The 16,668-nt window shown below is 42.4% G+C and overlaps 3 protein-coding genes across 4 annotated transcripts in view; 2 read left to right on the top strand and 1 right to left on the bottom strand.

Moving 5' to 3' along the window:
- Positions 1-110: 110 nt before the first annotated feature.
- On the top strand, positions 111-8,706 carry LOC118418787. 2 transcript variants are annotated; one of them, XR_004831536.1, is made up of 3 exons: positions 111-315; positions 2,957-5,486; positions 6,830-6,959. XR_004831536.1 is itself a non-coding variant. In XM_035824826.1 (3 exons), exons 1-3 carry the CDS (start codon positions 260-262, stop codon positions 7,045-7,047), a joined length of 1,212 nt encoding a protein of 403 aa, XP_035680719.1. In that variant the 5' UTR covers positions 111-259; the 3' UTR covers positions 7,048-8,706. The 2 variants fall into 2 exon arrangements, 1 of the variants encoding a protein (XP_035680719.1); XM_035824826.1 differs by having other exon boundaries at positions 2,957-3,894; positions 6,830-8,706.
- LOC118418788 (protein inturned-like) lies at positions 7,463-15,447 on the bottom strand. The gene is made up of 5 exons (XM_035824827.1): positions 15,270-15,447; positions 11,337-11,833; positions 10,656-10,741; positions 9,661-9,790; positions 7,463-8,899 (listed from the first exon to the last, which is right to left on the bottom strand). The coding sequence occupies exons 1-4, from the start codon at positions 15,359-15,361 to the stop codon at positions 9,671-9,673; spliced, it is 795 nt and encodes a 264-aa protein (XP_035680720.1). The 5' UTR covers positions 15,362-15,447; the 3' UTR covers positions 7,463-8,899; positions 9,661-9,670.
- A 186-nt stretch (positions 15,448-15,633) lies between these two features.
- The window catches only part of LOC118418786, a 6,716-nt gene continuing 5,681 nt past the window's right edge, over positions 15,634-16,668 (top strand). The window contains exon 1 of the mRNA XM_035824824.1: positions 15,634-16,059. The gene's annotated coding sequence lies outside the window, so the exon portion shown is untranslated. The remainder of the gene's footprint in view (positions 16,060-16,668) is intronic.

The following is a 16,668-nucleotide window of genomic DNA, read 5'->3' as shown; positions in this document are numbered from 1 at the left end:
TCAGCTTTAATTTCCCCTCACTGCTAGTTGTGATTGGTCAGTTTTAAATAGTTTGACTAAAACTGACCAATCAGATGTCACATAGGGCGGGCTGGAGAGTTTGGAATCCTGACCTCTGACGTCATCTCCGTGCGGCCAGTTCGACTGTTGGCCGGCGACGTGCGACATTGTTCAGTATTCTCAACCATCTTGGCAGGTTTTGTCGGAGAGCAGACCAGACTTTTCCCGTTTATTTCAGCCAAACACCACAGTGCGAAAGATGAGCTCATCCGAATTTCAAGGCCCCGGTTTTTACTCGGACAAAAATTCCTCAAGGTGCGTAAACCTTTCAAACGACTGCATTTTTAGTGTCGAATTTTTGGAGTAGTCTGGAGCTTGATGTTCTGTTTTCAAACTGTTGTCATGCATGTTATTTGGTTAAAACACGATCTTGGTATGGTTCCAACAAAACAGGTTGTACATGTGAGCCATACTTCCGGTTTGTGCTTCCAAAGTTCAGTGGCATAACTGACGTGTGTATATATATGTTGTGAATTAGTCGTTATGTTACACCGGACACCGTCTCGGCACCAGTGAAAGTTTATCCCTGGGTGACCAGCAAATATATTCATGGTCCCCTCCCCACACCCGACATCCAGCCATCCCCTCAACACTCAACCGATGTTGTCGCCGGGTTGGGTAGTGAAGGGGCCCGGCATTTGTTGGGAGGGAATGAGCCGTGGGATTAGATGTACCTTGGCTCCATCAAGTAGTTTTTATCAAGTCGATAAAACCTCCTTGGCTCCAGTGAATCTACATTTTGTATTTGTTGGTAGGTAAAGTTGGTTGGTTTAACTCGTTGGTTAACTGGTTGGCTAGCAGAATGGCTGGTACTGTTAAGTACTAGTAGATTGTAAACTCAATAAGTCTTCTATTAGCCATAAATATAGACTACATTGGATTGATAATGTATATAAGCCTGTACATTTTGTCTTGAAATGTCTAGTAGTAGTCTGCAGTGTTTTTATTTTCATAGTTTATGGAAATCGTGAATAAGCAAATATGAGTTTCCAAAATAGATGTAGTTTCAACAGTGAAATGCTTCTTTGGTCCTCCTGAAAATACTGAAGATTAATTTACAGTATATCCTATATAGATTTAGAGGTAACTGCTAATGTCTGCTATTAGTATTAGTAACTGTAGGGTCCAACTCCTTTGGTGGTTAACTCGGACTAGTGCATGTAATAAAGAACTGGTCCTTTGCTATTCATTGTAGTCATGGTGACCAGAACAGTATAAAAGAAGCTTGTATTGCATATTCAATATGCAATACAAGCTTCCTTTATGCTATTGGACAAGTATGAATTTGTCAGTATTATTTTGTTAAACTTAAAAGCAGTGCCACTGGTGCAATGTCCTAACATCAGTTCAGCCTTCCCACTGTGAAGTTGGACATTTTGTATTCATGGTCTGACTATCAGATTATGAGTTAATTTGATTATCACAGTCCAGTGATGCCACCTTGTGCTGTAATTTGATCAGTGCATCCAGACAGACCTGAAGAACACTACTGTTTCAGTGATGACACAGATTGTACAAATAGTTTTTTGGTAGGAAACTCATATTTCTGGATAGATAACACAATATTTCACAAAATACAAAAATTGCAACATCTCACAGTATTGTTAGAAAGTTTTTGTTACCATGATACCAGAAGTTGGAAAGAAATTATGATAATCTAAACTTTAATATCATGTAGATACATTGCAATTGGTGTCACACAAAAATTACAACTAAGCAAAATTCACAGGTCCGTGCAAGGGATTCTATCAAGTGGTTTTCCAGGTGAGCAGGTTTTAATTAGCCTGATGTCCAGGGACCTCATGGTGGAAGATAGAGGTGGAGATTAGTTCAAAATTCAATGGGCTTGAAAATTACCGGGAAGCCAGATTGTTTTTGTCATGTGTTGAATGATGTATAAAATGTCCCAAGTTTTCTATTCCAGACTCCCAGACCCCCTAGGCCTTTCATACCAGGATTTGCAAATCAAGATTCACTCAGGCATGGCACTGATCCCGAAATGAACTGCCGCATGGTTTTTCACCCCAAAATTATAGTATAGCAGTGCTGTATGAGGGTGTATGAATTTAAAAATTTTATGAATTTTTGCAAAATAATCCATATATTTACTAGTACTAGTAGTAGGGAAAATTTGAAAAGTAGTACTATTACTAAGGTAGCAGTGCAGCACTGTCATTCCACAATCAGAGTCTGGGGAAACCCTAGACCAATGCGACAGATCTGAATAACCCCTATAGTCTATAGGGAGACTTCATCCCTGGAATCCAAAATCAGGATCAATCCCGTGACTTGGTGAATTCATGGATCCTGGTATGACAGCGTCTCAATCTCAGACAGCTTTTAGGGCTGTTGAACAGACCAGAAGGCATTGGCCAGTCATGTTTTGAACACATTCAAAATGAGATGGTATAAAGCAAAAAGACTAGCAAGTTCAGGGCTCGAAAAACTTTTTTCTGCATATCTCCACTGGCGCAGGTGGCATTGAAAATTACCTGCACCAGACAAATTTTACCTGCACCACTCTGAATTTAGTAAGTATGGATCATACTGAAATTGTCCAGGAACCATTATTTTATACTTAACAGGTGTCAGGTGGTAACACTGTTACTGTACCGTAACTGCGTAACAGTCAATGCAGCTAATAACAATCCACATGCACCTATACCATAGGATGTTTATGTATAAAACCCAGTACATGGACCAGTGCAGGTTAGGTGCAGGTAGACACCAGAAATACCTGCACAGCTTCAATTTTACCTGCACAAATCTGCATATGCAGGTGGTATTTCGAGCCCTTAAGTTGAACATTGCTTCTGTTGAATGGAACAACATGACGGTTGAAATGATGACACAACATTTGATTATTTGATTGAAAGACCTTGTGATTTTTCTGCAGGGTTCTTCAGCCCCCGGGTGGTGCATCCAGCAACATCTTCGGAGCAGCGAGTGACGCCCAGGGCACCCCTCCCCAGAAGGCCAACAGAATGACCTCTGGCTCCAACATCTTCGGGGCCGCCGAGACGGAGTCCCCGTCCCGTAAGGTCAACACCCGCATGCAGTCTGACATCTTCGGCACCACCGGCAGCGCGCCCCCCTCCCAGCAGCAGGCCAGGTCAAACAGGATGAAGTCTGACATCTTCGGTGGAGCGGCTCCAGCACAGGAGCCGGCAAGGAGCCGCAAGGATCACATGGGCAGCGATATCTTCAAGGAGCCTGGCCCCTCAGATCAGGTGATGCCCAGGAAACTGAAAGGTAAGGAGGATGATCTCTATGCAGACCCCCAGACCTCCCCCGCCTCTGGTGATGCCTACAAGTATGATGGAGGTAAGGCTGCACCTGACCACTACCTTGACCAAGACCGGGCAGGGAGAGGAGACGCTTGGGCCCACGACGAGGTTTCCTATCACGATACTAACCCGTCACACTATGACACCGCTGTCATGCACGATGCACCCATAACCACACCAGGTGGGGAGAATATCTTTGATGTCAGGTACGGGTACACCCCACAGAAGCCCGGGCGCCGGATTGCACAGGGCGCCCAGCCCAACATGGCCGCCACCTTCCTCAACCTGTTTGGCACCGACCACCCGGACGGGCCAGACGGCCACCCCCCTCCCACAGCCCAGCCTCCCGCCCCCACCAACATGCCTGCGGAGGCCCTCGGGTACAAGCCTGCACCTGCCCGGCCCGCGGTGCCTGGCCACCAGCGTGCGGCTGCGGGAGTGGTGTCAGGTGCCCGGGACGCCAGAGGTCCGTCTGCCGTCTTCCCTGAGGAGCAGGCCGCCTCCTCCGACTGGAGACCCAGTGCCAAATACAAGCTTCGGTATCAGGGTGAGTACGGCACAACTTTGCACCAGCTGACTGGCACTATCACAGCTATCAAAATAAAGCTCTGTTAAGACTTGGAGATCAGATCCAAAATATTGACTACGTACAATTGAGCAGGAAGAAACAATCATTTTCAGGTTGAATATGATAAACGTGATGTTTTGGAAGCATGCATGGTCTCACTTTGTCACAGGTAGTTTTTTGAAGAAGAAAAAAAAAAGGCAATATTAAATTAATGCCAGAGAAAGTGAAAGCCTAGCTAGCCCTTTGACAAGACCCTATACAGACCCAGTTTAAAGATTGTAAATGGAATCAGTTGGATTCTAAAATCCAGTCAGCTTGTGTAAAGTTCGATTTTCTTCTCCAACATAATAAGATGGTTTCAGCCACCAGCAAGAGTTGGTTTGATGTGGCCATTTAGTAGTTCGTTTGTATTCCCATTGTCAATTAGAAGCTCTGTTCTATCCTTGTAATTTTGATGAGGTTTGTAATGTCTTACTCAAGTCACCTGTGACTGATATAATCTGTGAGGCCAGGAGTGTTGTCCTCTATACCTGTGCTGTCCTCTATCACCTTTTATGCCTTTTGTGGTGGTATTCACGTTCAAAAATCTTTTCCAGTTAAAAGTTGTTAGGGCAAGTTTTCACTTTTATTAATAATATTATACATTCTGTACTCAAAATTTTGTTGACTTAACACTAATTAACAGTGTGATATTGTACCATCTACACCTCATCAGAGTTAGCAGGGTAGAACTGTCTTCATTGTAATCTGCACTCACACTGCACCAGACAATCCGAACTAGACCACTTTGGCATGATTTTACTGCAATACCAGTAGTACAAATAATGAGAATGGTCCGAATTTGCTGGTGGCTGGGACATGTATCAGATCTAGTCCACAGTCACGCCGGGATGTGCAATATGTGCTCTACCTCCAGGTACTCGTTATTCTGTCTTTTAGTTTCTCTCAGCTATTTACATTCCTCACCTGCACCGGCACCTCTGCAGACTCCCTGGCTACAGTACTGTAAGTCCTGCCAGGTTGGTCAGTTCGCTTGTATAACGTGATGTACACTGTGCCTGGGCACTGTCCACTGGTCTGGGGAACCCGTAAGTTTAAAGTCTTATGGTATCATTCAGCAAGGACTTAAGTATTGTGTTAGTTTGGTGTAAATGTATGTAAGTCAGTGTGTATGTTTCTCAAGAAAAAAATGTTTTGGGTTAAGCTTACTACTGCATGTATGAAGACCTGCATGACATACTGCTGTCAGTGTGAATCTAATGTATATGTATATATATGTTATATATTGTTATTATAAACTGCGTAAAAATAGCAAACCAATATAAGCAACAAACTAAAGAATGAAATTTGACTGGTTAACATAATGACAATGATATTGAAAACATCATAACCATGATCCTAATGTGTTAGACTTCAGCTGCCATTATCCATTGCACGCGCACATGCTTCGGCACACGTGAGTTGTGTTTGTGGTCCAAAATTGACATGTGTTCTTGACTCAATGAGCCATTTATTCTTTCTCTTTCCGGCATCGACCCTGGCAACTGACTGGTCCACCCATTCCCCACATGGTAATTCATTCATTTTGGATCATCTCTGCACCCGTCGCACGTATTCATAACAGTAACAGTGGGCAAGATTACCCTCGTCTAGGATAGCTGCACCTATGTAATGGAAAATCTATTGCAATCTTAATTCTTATTATCAACTCTACCATAAAATGCGGTAAAGATTATTTCCATGTACTGGTACAGTGAGTGACTGCCATGATGAATGACAGAAAGTAGAAAGTGAATGATCCAGGCCTAGACCGCCTAGCTTTGCGCAGTAAAATGCATGTAAGACCAGAAGTGTTGTGTTCACAACTGTGTGTGTGTGTGTGTAACTGTAAGATGTGTGCATGTGAAAATATGTAGAAATAGCAAAAAAAAGGATTGGTTCTATATCTTGGTATGGAAAGAGTGAAAAATACAGGTGGTCTGACTGGAGTTGTCTCAGTTACTGTTGTAGAAGTACAAGCAAGATAAGAGTTACTTTATGAGGTGTACATGTGTGAACTTGGACACTGGCATCTGGCTTTCTACCTTGACATACACTGCAGCAAGATCACAAAATAAAGAAAAATGCAAGATGAACTTGAACAAGATGAAAAACAAATTCACCATCTTTTCCATAAACTAGATTTCTTTTCTTTAGACTGCAAGATTATTTGCCACTTTCCAGTTTGAATGTATATAGCACTCTGAGGTTAACAGCAGGTTTTAGAAAAGGACACCATAGTCAAAAAAGAAGAAAAAAATTCGAGCAAACTATTACTTTAGGCATGATACTTCTTTCAGATACTTCTGCTGTCTTCCCTGTCACCCCTTTTTCATTGTATATAAGTTAGGTAAGGTACTTAGAAAATGTAGATGAAGTGCCACTAAAGAAAAGGCTGCACCATCTCATTTAAACACTACAGACAGGACTTGATAAGATTAGCACATTTTTTCAAAAATTAATTGAAAATTAAGTAACAATTTACCCAGTGCCAAAATCAGTTTGGATTTGATAAGTTACATCTTGACATACTCATATCACATACGACACACCCTTAACATCATTTATAGTTGTACATTTCTGTCATGTACATTATGATACATACATTCATGTACACACGTTAGAGCCTTGGCTGAGTCTGCAATGCTATCTAACTAGTAGTGCTATTAGTTCACTGTGCCCCTCCTACCTGTAAGTTTTGTTGTCCTCTCACTTTACAGTGTTAGATATATTGTAAATGCAGGTTGGCTAATGATGATACACGTTTAAGTATAACAGATAAGATGACATTTAAGATGTGTATAATACTTCATTTCATGAACAATGTTCTGTATTTTTCAATGTGTTTCTTTGTTACCCACCATTCGTTCCACAGCTGCTCTTGTGAACCCCATAACTGGTGAAACCTACGCATCACCGGACTTCGACCTTTCTGCTCCCACCGCCAACAACCTTCCTGCCCCCACCACCAACGGCACCGCTAACGGCTGTGGTGAAGACGGGAATCCGATGGACGGCCAGACCCCCGCGGAGAGGCCCAGCACCAAGGTGATGCAGCCTCCAGGTGGGGGATCCAGCTTCACACTGGGGTGAACACACGCATGGACGGAGATACGGGCTCGGCAACGTAGTCAACTCAGTTGCAACCAGTTGGTGTCCAGAGATGTGTTACTTGTGTTGTAAGAAAGCTAGTAAGAGTGAAAGTATAACCGCTCTTGGAAGCTTCTTGAGAGGTACAACTGAATTGTTAAGTGTTCAGCAAAGTGGCAATTTGTTGCAGAGGGGCCATTTGAAGTATTGATATAGTAAATGCTGCATCAACTTGTATTTAACTGTTGTTCTGGTCTTGTTATATTAGTTATCTACCTGTACTGATTTTGATGCCATGCTTGTTTTCTAGTATTGCACTGTTGCTGCACATTAGTAGAAGTCTGTTTTCTTCTAACAATAGTATCCATTCCAACAATATGGAATTAATGACATGCTGTACATGTGTATTAGTTTAACGTTTAAGAATTCCATGACTGAAGTTTTGATATGTCTAACTTTTATACACATATGTCTGGGATTGTAATTACATGTTCCAGTGCTGTCCACACACAATTTACCGCAGACACCCTGTTGAGTTGTTCCAGGCTATGAAACGTCTAGCCTCTTGTCTACCAAACAGTTCTGCTGTGTTGTGTCCACTCTCCATGTAATTGAGGTCTGAAGACTTCTCATTAAGGTTCGAGGTAATTAGCGGTACCAATTTTCTGTCAGTTGACCAAAGGTTGACCAGTCCATAAATTAGACAGGATTTCTGTCATGTACGACGTAACTTGAAGTGATGTGTGTTGAGGTTGTAGATTTCATGTTCACTCTCCACCCTATGGAAAACAGAAGAATTTCTCTGACGATTTATTAGTATGATTACAAATGGATGACGTGACAGCAATGAGTAAATGTGCGTTTGTGAGTTTGGGGAGCAAGCTAGAGTACATATAAGTGATCTGTAATGAAATTCATTCATGGATGGAATTCTAAGTCCATTGGTGAAATTCTAAGTTCATGAAAACCATAAAATGGTGCCATATATCATACATATTTCATCATAAGTCAGTGAAAACACAGATTAGTTCCATATAGATAATATGAAGCATGGATGTTTAACTGTTTTGTAAATCTGTACATGCAGTTCTGTGTAAGCCCTCATAACAAGAACAGAAAATAAGCATAGCATCTTGCTGAAATAGCATGTTGTCAAAAAATATATTTCTTGACTTACAAATGTAAGGGCTGAAAAATGGTGAATGCAGCACGGAAATACTAGAACTGAGAAAAAAACAGGTCTCTGATGACCTAGACAATAGCTGGCTATGTAATTTGGACAGATACTAGTCTTGGGGTTGTTGTGAAGCTTGAGTTCTTACCCCCTTATTATTTTCCAGAGATACGAGATGGTATCACTACATGTTAACTATCATGTGGGTTTATGAATTTGTATGGATTGAAATGCAAGACCCACATTAGCACAACTGCATGGTGAGCAGATGATGTGTACACTGGTACAGTCTGCTCTTGAAACATCTGTCATGTATCCCTTCACATGTGTGTCTTATCTATCAACAATTCCTGTCATGTTTGAGTGAAAGTGATACTTGTAAGGTTGTTCTATCTACTGCACACTCTAAGTGAATTCCTAATACATGTATGATATATACATTGTATCAGAGTATTAAATGCATATTTGTGCTTTCTCTGGTCACTTTACATCTGTTTTTGTTTATTTTCTTTTGTGATATCTATACTTTCAGATAGCTTTTTTTGTAGAAATTGTATTCTGTTCCAAGTAGCAGGTAATGTTCCAAGGAAAAGTTGTAGGTTGTCTCAGCCACACTTTCTTCAGGTTCATCTTGCAAGCAGACTTTTGCTTGGCGTCTGGCAGCATACAGTCTCCTGCATACTGTGAAGAAGACAATTTGTCATGTATTATCCAGCTTTACAGAGGTTCAATGGTTGATAGATGAACTTCAGTGCATAAAGCCTGTATACATGTATGCAAGCCTGTTGCAGTGGTCCCTTTTCCTGATAGGTGGAGCTGCAAGTATATATGATGGTACATGGTAAATACCATTTATCAGTAGGTAAAAACATGATGCTAGCAAATGTTTGTATGAAGAGCAGCAGGGTGTTCAAAATGCACTTATTACAACTGTCCAAGCTCTAGGTTATTTTGGTATCAGCCTTGAAGAGGTGTCCTCTAACAAGGAACGCCTGTTTTGCCATACCTTCTGCTGAGTTGGAGAATTAAATAAATGAATGAAACATCCCAAAACATGCATCAAATGTCACCCAGTAGGCTTTAAAAGAAAGAGGAAGGCAGAAAAAATAACCATGCATTAAGCAAAGACATGGAGTAAGATGTTGTTTTGCTGTATTTAGCACCTCTATGTAGTACATGTAGTACACTTTTTTGAGGGCGTGGTATAATAATGAATGGAATGTCTACTAGAAAGTTATGCACATTTGTAGTAAATAATGCAAAACAAGACTCCTTATAGATCATTTCAGCTGCTTGGAAATTTGAAGCATTGTTCCTCAGCTGGGAAAGGTCTAGCCATATAAGGATCTACAGTTAGGAAGGTCTAGCCATGGAAGAATCTACAGCAAGGGGGGGCCTCGGTCAAAGTAAGTCTCAGCTTCCTAGCTTGCATTGATGTCTACCTGGTTAATGCTACATGTACAGACTGGTCAGGACTGGCTGGTCATTCGGCTCAATGGTTTGATGGAGAGTCCTGGAGCAATCACTGCTGTCAGCTTGTAGTACATGTGTTGTCCTCATGGTGACCTTGACCTACAGTAGCATATGTAATAGACACCCATTTAGCAGGCACCATGAAATACACTTGAGGGGATCCGCAGGTCAATCCGCCATGCAAATTGATGGTGGTCGATTATAGTTCAGGGCCTAAAACTTCAAGATTTTTTTCCTGGTCAAATGGGTAGAAATCCTGGCAGTTTTGAGGTGGGTGTGACAGGGGAGGGTTTCTACTTTGTGATTAGGGCCAAAAAGCTGAGTTTGTGTGGTTTTCAGGGGGTATAAAGTTGGGACTTTTTTGTCCTAGCACATGGCCTCCTCACTGGGTTGTGGTGCGGTTTTGAGGTCATGGGTCAATCTTTCAGTTTCCCGGAAGTTCTCACCGTTAGATTCATGCCGAAATGTGGTTTTTCGGATAGCTGAGATGTCGGGCTTTCATATGAGGGTATGTTTGTGTGCCAGTAACGTCAGATAGTTGAGTTACTAACAGTTGCTTTCTCCTCTTTTTTGTATAGGAACCCATTGTTTAGAGGCTGCAAATTGAATCACCTGCGGATACCCTGAATGACACAGTTAAGTGAGTACTTGGAAATATCGTCTCAGTATAGTTGCCATTCATGCATGATAAATATTACAAGATTCATACATTTAAAATTATCGTGTTATCACATGCATGCGTAACAGTCTGAAAATCTCGAGCCTCCATAGAATAGGCTTTCAAAATATGTACATTTTTGTTTAAGGTATCTCATTGCTTGTTTAAGTTTCAAATTAAAATGACAAATGACAAGTTGATGCTATGAGGCATCTATATGTACATGGTGTCTAGGCATCAACACACCCCTCCTTTCCAAGGTGCTGAAATGGCTTTCCATTGTAACGCATAAGACAAAGGCCCTACCTCCATGGGCTTATCGATGGCGGCCAGCAGGTCGTTGATATTATTGAGTGTGACACTGATATCGTTCACAGCCACCACACCGTCTCCTGTGTGAAAGTGATGCTGGTATGATCAAAGAATATTCTGAGTTTGTAGGTATATTTTGACAATAAATTATGGTATATGTAATGCAAAAACGTTGTCCACCAATAGCATGTCCAGAACACCAGAATAGAAGATACAAAAATAGAAAGTTCTGCTGCAGTACCAAGGAAAAATACTAGAAGGTCCCAAATCGACCTTGATCTTTGACTTTCCAAGGCCTACTTACATAGAATAAGCACAGATCCCCGATAGGGTCACATAATTATAACGATACGTCATACGAATTTTCAGCCGACACTTTAGAATTCATTGGGATACGTTTCCCGAGAAAGTCACGTGTCAGAAATGGGTCAGTAAATACATGAAGAAGGTTGAAGTGTTGACTTAATATTTTTCCGTGTTTACCATCACAGATAAGCCTTCACTTCATTACATTTGCACAACATCTATGAGTATACATCTCACGTTAACGTGTTGTGTAATGATAAGTCATAACTAGCATGAAAGCTCATCTATGTTGGTCCACGGTGACGTAGATACTTTCGTCTAACACAAACAAATGTACCAAGGAAATAAGTCATGATTATCGGTTCTTACCTGGTGCGATCTGTCCGGACCTGTCAGCGGGACCGCCTGGTACCAGGGCCGCCACAGAGATGCCCCACCTGCCGCGGACCCCGGGGAGGATTCCGAGTAGCCTCTCCAGCGGAGGCTTGTTTTGTGTCCTTGACTTCGCAACCGGGTCTACCTCCAACCATACGTCGTACGTGCAGTCGTCGGTTTGTTCCTTCCTCTTACCATCGCGTCTGGCAGAAACAACAATTTTTTGTTTCCTTTTCGAGGCCTTCTGGATCAGTGCCTTCATTCGGCTGATCTTCCCACGGATATCATCAGGCACCGTAGTCGTGCTTCTTCGGTCTTGTGTCTGTTCATCAGGCAGGTGAGACCTGGTTCCGAGGCCTTGTGTCTGCCCACACAGCGGTTCGCACGTGCCATGTGTTCTTGTTTCCCAGTCCTGGTTGCTGTAGGACGGCTCCAGGTAAAACAGAGAACCGTCCGACTGAACCTTATCAGCCCATACTGGTGGTAGCGTGCTGATGAAAAATAAAGAATATACAGAAAGTTAGAAATACGGTTTCGAAGAAGCCAAATGAAAAAGAGTGCTATTAAACTGGAAACCACGGTCTGTTTCAGCTCAGATGTTCCAGCTAATACTGGGGTGCACCTGCCGGGTATTCCGGGTACTGCATCATGAAGAACAATGTACAGTAGGGGTGGGTACCGGTACAGAAAATTCAGGTACAGGTCCTGTTCAGGTCCGCAGGATTAGGTCCGGGTCCGGACATGAACCTGGAACTGATTCAGTATGTGGAAACATTTGAATGGATAATACTCAAAACGATGGTCCATTTCGCTACAAAGAAAGCTATTTTGTGTAGTATTCAACTCCCACTGACTTTAAAATCCTACAAAGTTAACTGCCTCTGTTCGATTGACTGTAAAACAGTGTAAAAGTTGGCAGAAATTACTATAGACTCTACTCTACTTCGCTCTTGTTATTTTCCTTGACCGGTGGGCCCCCAAACGTATGAATGCCTGATCATATAATCTGTTCATTTTCCAATCGGTCCAACATCCGGTCACCGAATTTTTTCAGGTCCGGTTTTTCTGGACCGGTCCAATAAGAAAAAAACGGTTTTGTACCGGTACACCGTACCGGAACCCACCCCTAATGTACAGTATGTCCTGCTTATGATAGGGTTATATTTCCAAGCCAGGTCCGACCGGGCAGTTTGCGGAAACGAACAAAGGTGCAGATAGACGACTATTCACAATTCATGCATATATGGTCATGGCTTTTTTTCGCTCCGAAAGAGAAAAAGAGGTAGACAGCGGAAAACTGGCTGGGAGGATACTAACAGAATGGACAGGCATGACACCAAGTGAAACACTAGGGGAAAAAAACAGAAAACCTAGATGTGTTGAGAAAACTGGTTGCCAAATCCCATGTGGTGCCCCAATGGCCATGCAGCTGATTTTATATATCATTTTTTAGACAAAGGGATAGGTGAGAAGAGATGAGTTCGTTTCCGCAAACTACCCGACCACCAGCCGAATAGATGTTATAAGATACAGGGAATACATTACTAGAATATTCTCACAAAGTCAATGCAACCCTACAATTTGCCAAACAGATTCCTTACAGACAATCAAACAAGCTTAAGAACGCTAGCCTGGGTACCATCCGGATAGTAGTTCGCTCCTATGTTCACTTCTGCTATCCACACACAGAGAAGCGATTGTATATAGTGTATAATGAATGTCAGAGCTAGAAGCGACTGTATATAGTATATATTGAACGCCGGAGCGAACTACTTTCCGGATGGTACCCAGGCTATAAGAACGCAGTGATGAACGGAGTTTCCGGCTGGTGAAGAGATGTCCCATACATGGCTGTATCATGTGGGATAATGCCGACTGTACACACTCCAGCTCCCGTGGCAACACGGGGTAAATGTTTACCGTGTTTTCAGACGTTGTGTTTGCGTGAAGCGCATAATCCTCACGTTTTAAGTGGCTCGCCAGAAATCTGTCTTCCAAAGAAGCTGAAGGGCGTGTCTGTAGAAGCCAGGGGCTAGACAGGGCCTAGGCTGGGATTCGACGCCAAGCAACTGGGTGTCGAAAAACCATTGAATATCTGAACTCGAACAACCATGAGTACCTAGCCTCGGTTAGGGCTGGGAGCGTCTCAAGGACAAGACGTTATTTTTTCTTTTAATCTCCTTTGATTTGATTATATGGATGACATCCGCGCGCGCACCAATTTCGTCCGTTTCCAAATAATAATAAAAATTCAACCATGCTGTAAAATCGTTTTAAGCAGCTGAGAAGTGAGCAAATATCTGCCGTAAGTTTTTTAAAAAATATCTGAAGTCGGATACAGATGTTGTTGAATATGCGAAGGTTAATTGTGTTCCGAGGAGAGTCACACCTCAAGCACGTAAAAGAAGCAGTCACACTTAAGAGTATGGGACCTTCCTGGTGTGAGTGGATCAAAAGCATTCGGGCAAAATAGGGAATTCCCGACAAGCCTTCGTAACCCCTGCTTCGCCAGTTAGTCGAGCTTGCGTTAGCTTAACGCTTCTGACTTGACGAAAAAAAGGTCCTGCAACGGTGAGCGTTAGTTCAGTTCCCAGAAGTGGTCCACGTGACTTTGCACTGAGCTAACTCTTGTTAAAAAAATAACAACTGGAGCAAATTGCCCGCTTCAATCAAGACACATTTGAAGCGTTAAGGCCCGTCACATTCGTCGTGCAATCGATCGTCTTGGGTTATTCATCCATATGTCGTACAGTTTTAGTTGTCGTCTTACCGAAAAGATCCTTGTCTGTGGTTGGTTCTCTTACCGCGACCTGCTTGAAAATCTTACGAAATTAAAATTGAAAGACCCCGCCGTTTGACAAACGTCGCAACACAGAGGCAAAGTCTTTGAATTAACCCATACCAGTATATGGGTCGGCATATATATATACCACTTGTATTTCAGCCAAACACTCTCAAGTGCACTCGTTGCTTAATCTATTTCCTGATTGACAGGGCATTGATAAAGCATTTTGACAAGGTGCGGACCTTATGATCATCACTCTTGGGTACGTAATAACTGAGCCGGGATACACCTGTGTACAGAACCCGCCACGTCAGGCCATACAGGTTCTTGAGTACCGAAACGATTGAAGGTAATTCGGAAAATGACTACGCAAACAGGACGTACTTACGGTAATCCGACGGTCTCAAAGTATCCGTTTTCTGTCTCTTATGGTGATAAACATGAACAAAGCAGAGCAAACGAGTAAATTCCGTATTCCAATGCCCAGGCATGTTCTCTTCACTAATTCCAATGGTTGTATTTCGGCTCGCATCCTGCGGAACTGATCCTAGTAACGCTACAGACGTCACAGTCAGTCCGCCACTGATGGTATGGCCATCGGAACCGTCATTGTATCATTTGAATGAATGGAGATCTTTATTGTACGTTTTGCTAATTGGCGGCTTCTTCTCACTTTGTGGTAATGGTGCAGATTTAGAGTTGTGCGGGTATAGTAACAGTAGGTTTATCAAACGCACGAGTCAAATAGATTTTTCAGTACTACTCATATGTCTTAATCGAGGGAACTTTTTTTCTACATAACTAAATACACTGTATAATATTCGTATCATTGATATACAAAGTTCACTCTACGAAGAAGTGCAATTCAACTTTGAACTACCGTATTTGGGACAGATTCTTTGTGCCGGAGGGGTGCAATTATGCCTTCGATTCAATTTGCAGTTTTGTCTTATGTTAGTAATTTTCAGATATTGCTCTTCATTGTATGCAGATGTAAGTAATGATAAACGCATCATTCAAGAAGAAAAGACCAAGAAATTTCAAATCTTACATTAACACATGCACATCAGTAGCTAGGTATGAGTTGGATCCTGACATCTGTACTCAGAATCTGCAAGTAATGGAAAAACATGTGCACTTACCATTTTGCCAAGATAACATTGATGGAGTCGAAGTCTGAGAAAGTTTTCCTGTTGAAGTAGTGTGGAGAGAACGGTCCCCGACTGGCGAACATACTCACACCTGCTGTCGGTACGATGTGTACACTAGGCTCAGCACCCTACCCAACTGCCGGTGCCTTCAGTGCGCTACCAAATAAGCCCCCCCCCCCGACAAAACCAGCCGAATCGTCACGTGACGAGGGCGTGGCGAGGTTTACAGGAGGGCGTGACGAGGCCGTATGGCGTCGCAAGGACAAATGAAATGGCGTGGCGTGAATCACATAATGAGAGGGTGTGATTAAGGCGCACAAAGTGGGTGTGGCGAGGGGGCAAACGTAAGGGCGTGGCGAGGGGGACCGGAAGGCGTGGCAAGGGGTCACGGGACACTACATTTCTCCCATGTGCGAACCAAGACTTTTCTCCTATAACTCTCCTCAAGTATGCCCATTTTAAAACCTGTAGTGACCAGTGGACATGATTTGATAGTGCAACTGGATCAGTCTCAGAACATGAATCAACCCAACACAAACACTACAGCTTTATAAATGTACACCATAATATAATTCATTTATTTATGACGATCATAAATATTAGTATTATGCAAATAGCTAGCGTCAGACAATCAATACCACTGAGTAGGTAAGGCCTTGGGTTGTTTGTCACACGGCATTGCAGACCAGCTACAAGAGAAACAGCAGTCAATGTATGCGGAATTCTACACGAGCTCCTGCCCAGTAAGTGCCAACTAAAGCTGTCCTGCCTGGCATGAAAGGTATGTCCCTGTCAGTGGATAATCATTAAAGGTAAATCTGCCTTAACCAGGTTTTAATCCTCCAAGCAGATGTAGTGGAAGTGGAAGATTTTTTCGTGTTCTGACTGTTAGCAAGAGAGGATGGCTGTCAAAGAATCCCACCCATCACAAACGTTTCACAAGTTCCCGCCCCAACATCTGCTTGAAGATTAAGTTAGATCTGAAAAGACGCTTGTATTTTCTGACGCCGAACTCCTGGTACAAATTCTAACACAACCAGTACATTCAGAAAGACCACGCCAGGCCACGATCTGTTTAATGAAATGTTTCTAAAGCCTGTTGTAAAATTAAGTTTCCGTCTCACAACACTCCGGGCAATGAATATATAGCAACTGTCGCAGCTTTTTTTTATTTGTCTACAATTAACAGGGATTTTTGTGAAATTGCAATGTTTACACGAGCATAATTGAGAAGCAGTGCTATATCGACTGTTTGTAGATATCATACTTTAGAGACAGACAGATAAACCTTTAAATGTGATTATAAAATTTTCTATCCTTCTGCTGATTTTCCATCTGAAAGGAGCAACAGAGTCCTAAATTATGAAGGGCAAAGAGTAAACAACATAGA

Source organism: Branchiostoma floridae, chromosome 7 (genome assembly GCF_000003815.2).
Source record: "Branchiostoma floridae strain S238N-H82 chromosome 7, Bfl_VNyyK, whole genome shotgun sequence".
Taxonomy (NCBI): domain Eukaryota; kingdom Metazoa; phylum Chordata; class Leptocardii; order Amphioxiformes; family Branchiostomatidae; genus Branchiostoma; species Branchiostoma floridae.
This window is presented reverse-complemented; position numbering and strand designations above follow the sequence as displayed.

Bases quoted from the DNA above. Each gene is read 5' to 3' on its own strand.
- LOC118418787 (XM_035824826.1), top strand. From the start codon at position 260: ATGAGCTCATCCGAATTTCAAGGCCCCGGTTTTTACTCGGACAAAAAT. The intron at 316-2,956 runs GTGCGTAAACCT...ATTTTTCTGCAG, and splicing joins TCGGACAAAAATTCCTCAAG to GGTTCTTCAGCCCCCGGGTG. The intron at 3,895-6,829 runs GTGAGTACGGCA...TTCGTTCCACAG, and splicing joins ATACAAGCTTCGGTATCAGG to CTGCTCTTGTGAACCCCATA.
- LOC118418788 (XM_035824827.1), bottom strand. From the start codon at position 15,361: ATGTTCGCCAGTCGGGGACCGTTCTCTCCACACTACTTCAACAGGAAA. The intron at 11,834-15,269 runs GTAAGTGCACAT...ATTTTTCATCAG, and splicing joins AATGTTATCTTGGCAAAATG to CACGCTACCACCAGTATGGG. The intron at 10,742-11,336 runs GTAAGAACCGAT...ACTTTCACACAG, and splicing joins GTCCGGACAGATCGCACCAG to GAGACGGTGTGGTGGCTGTG.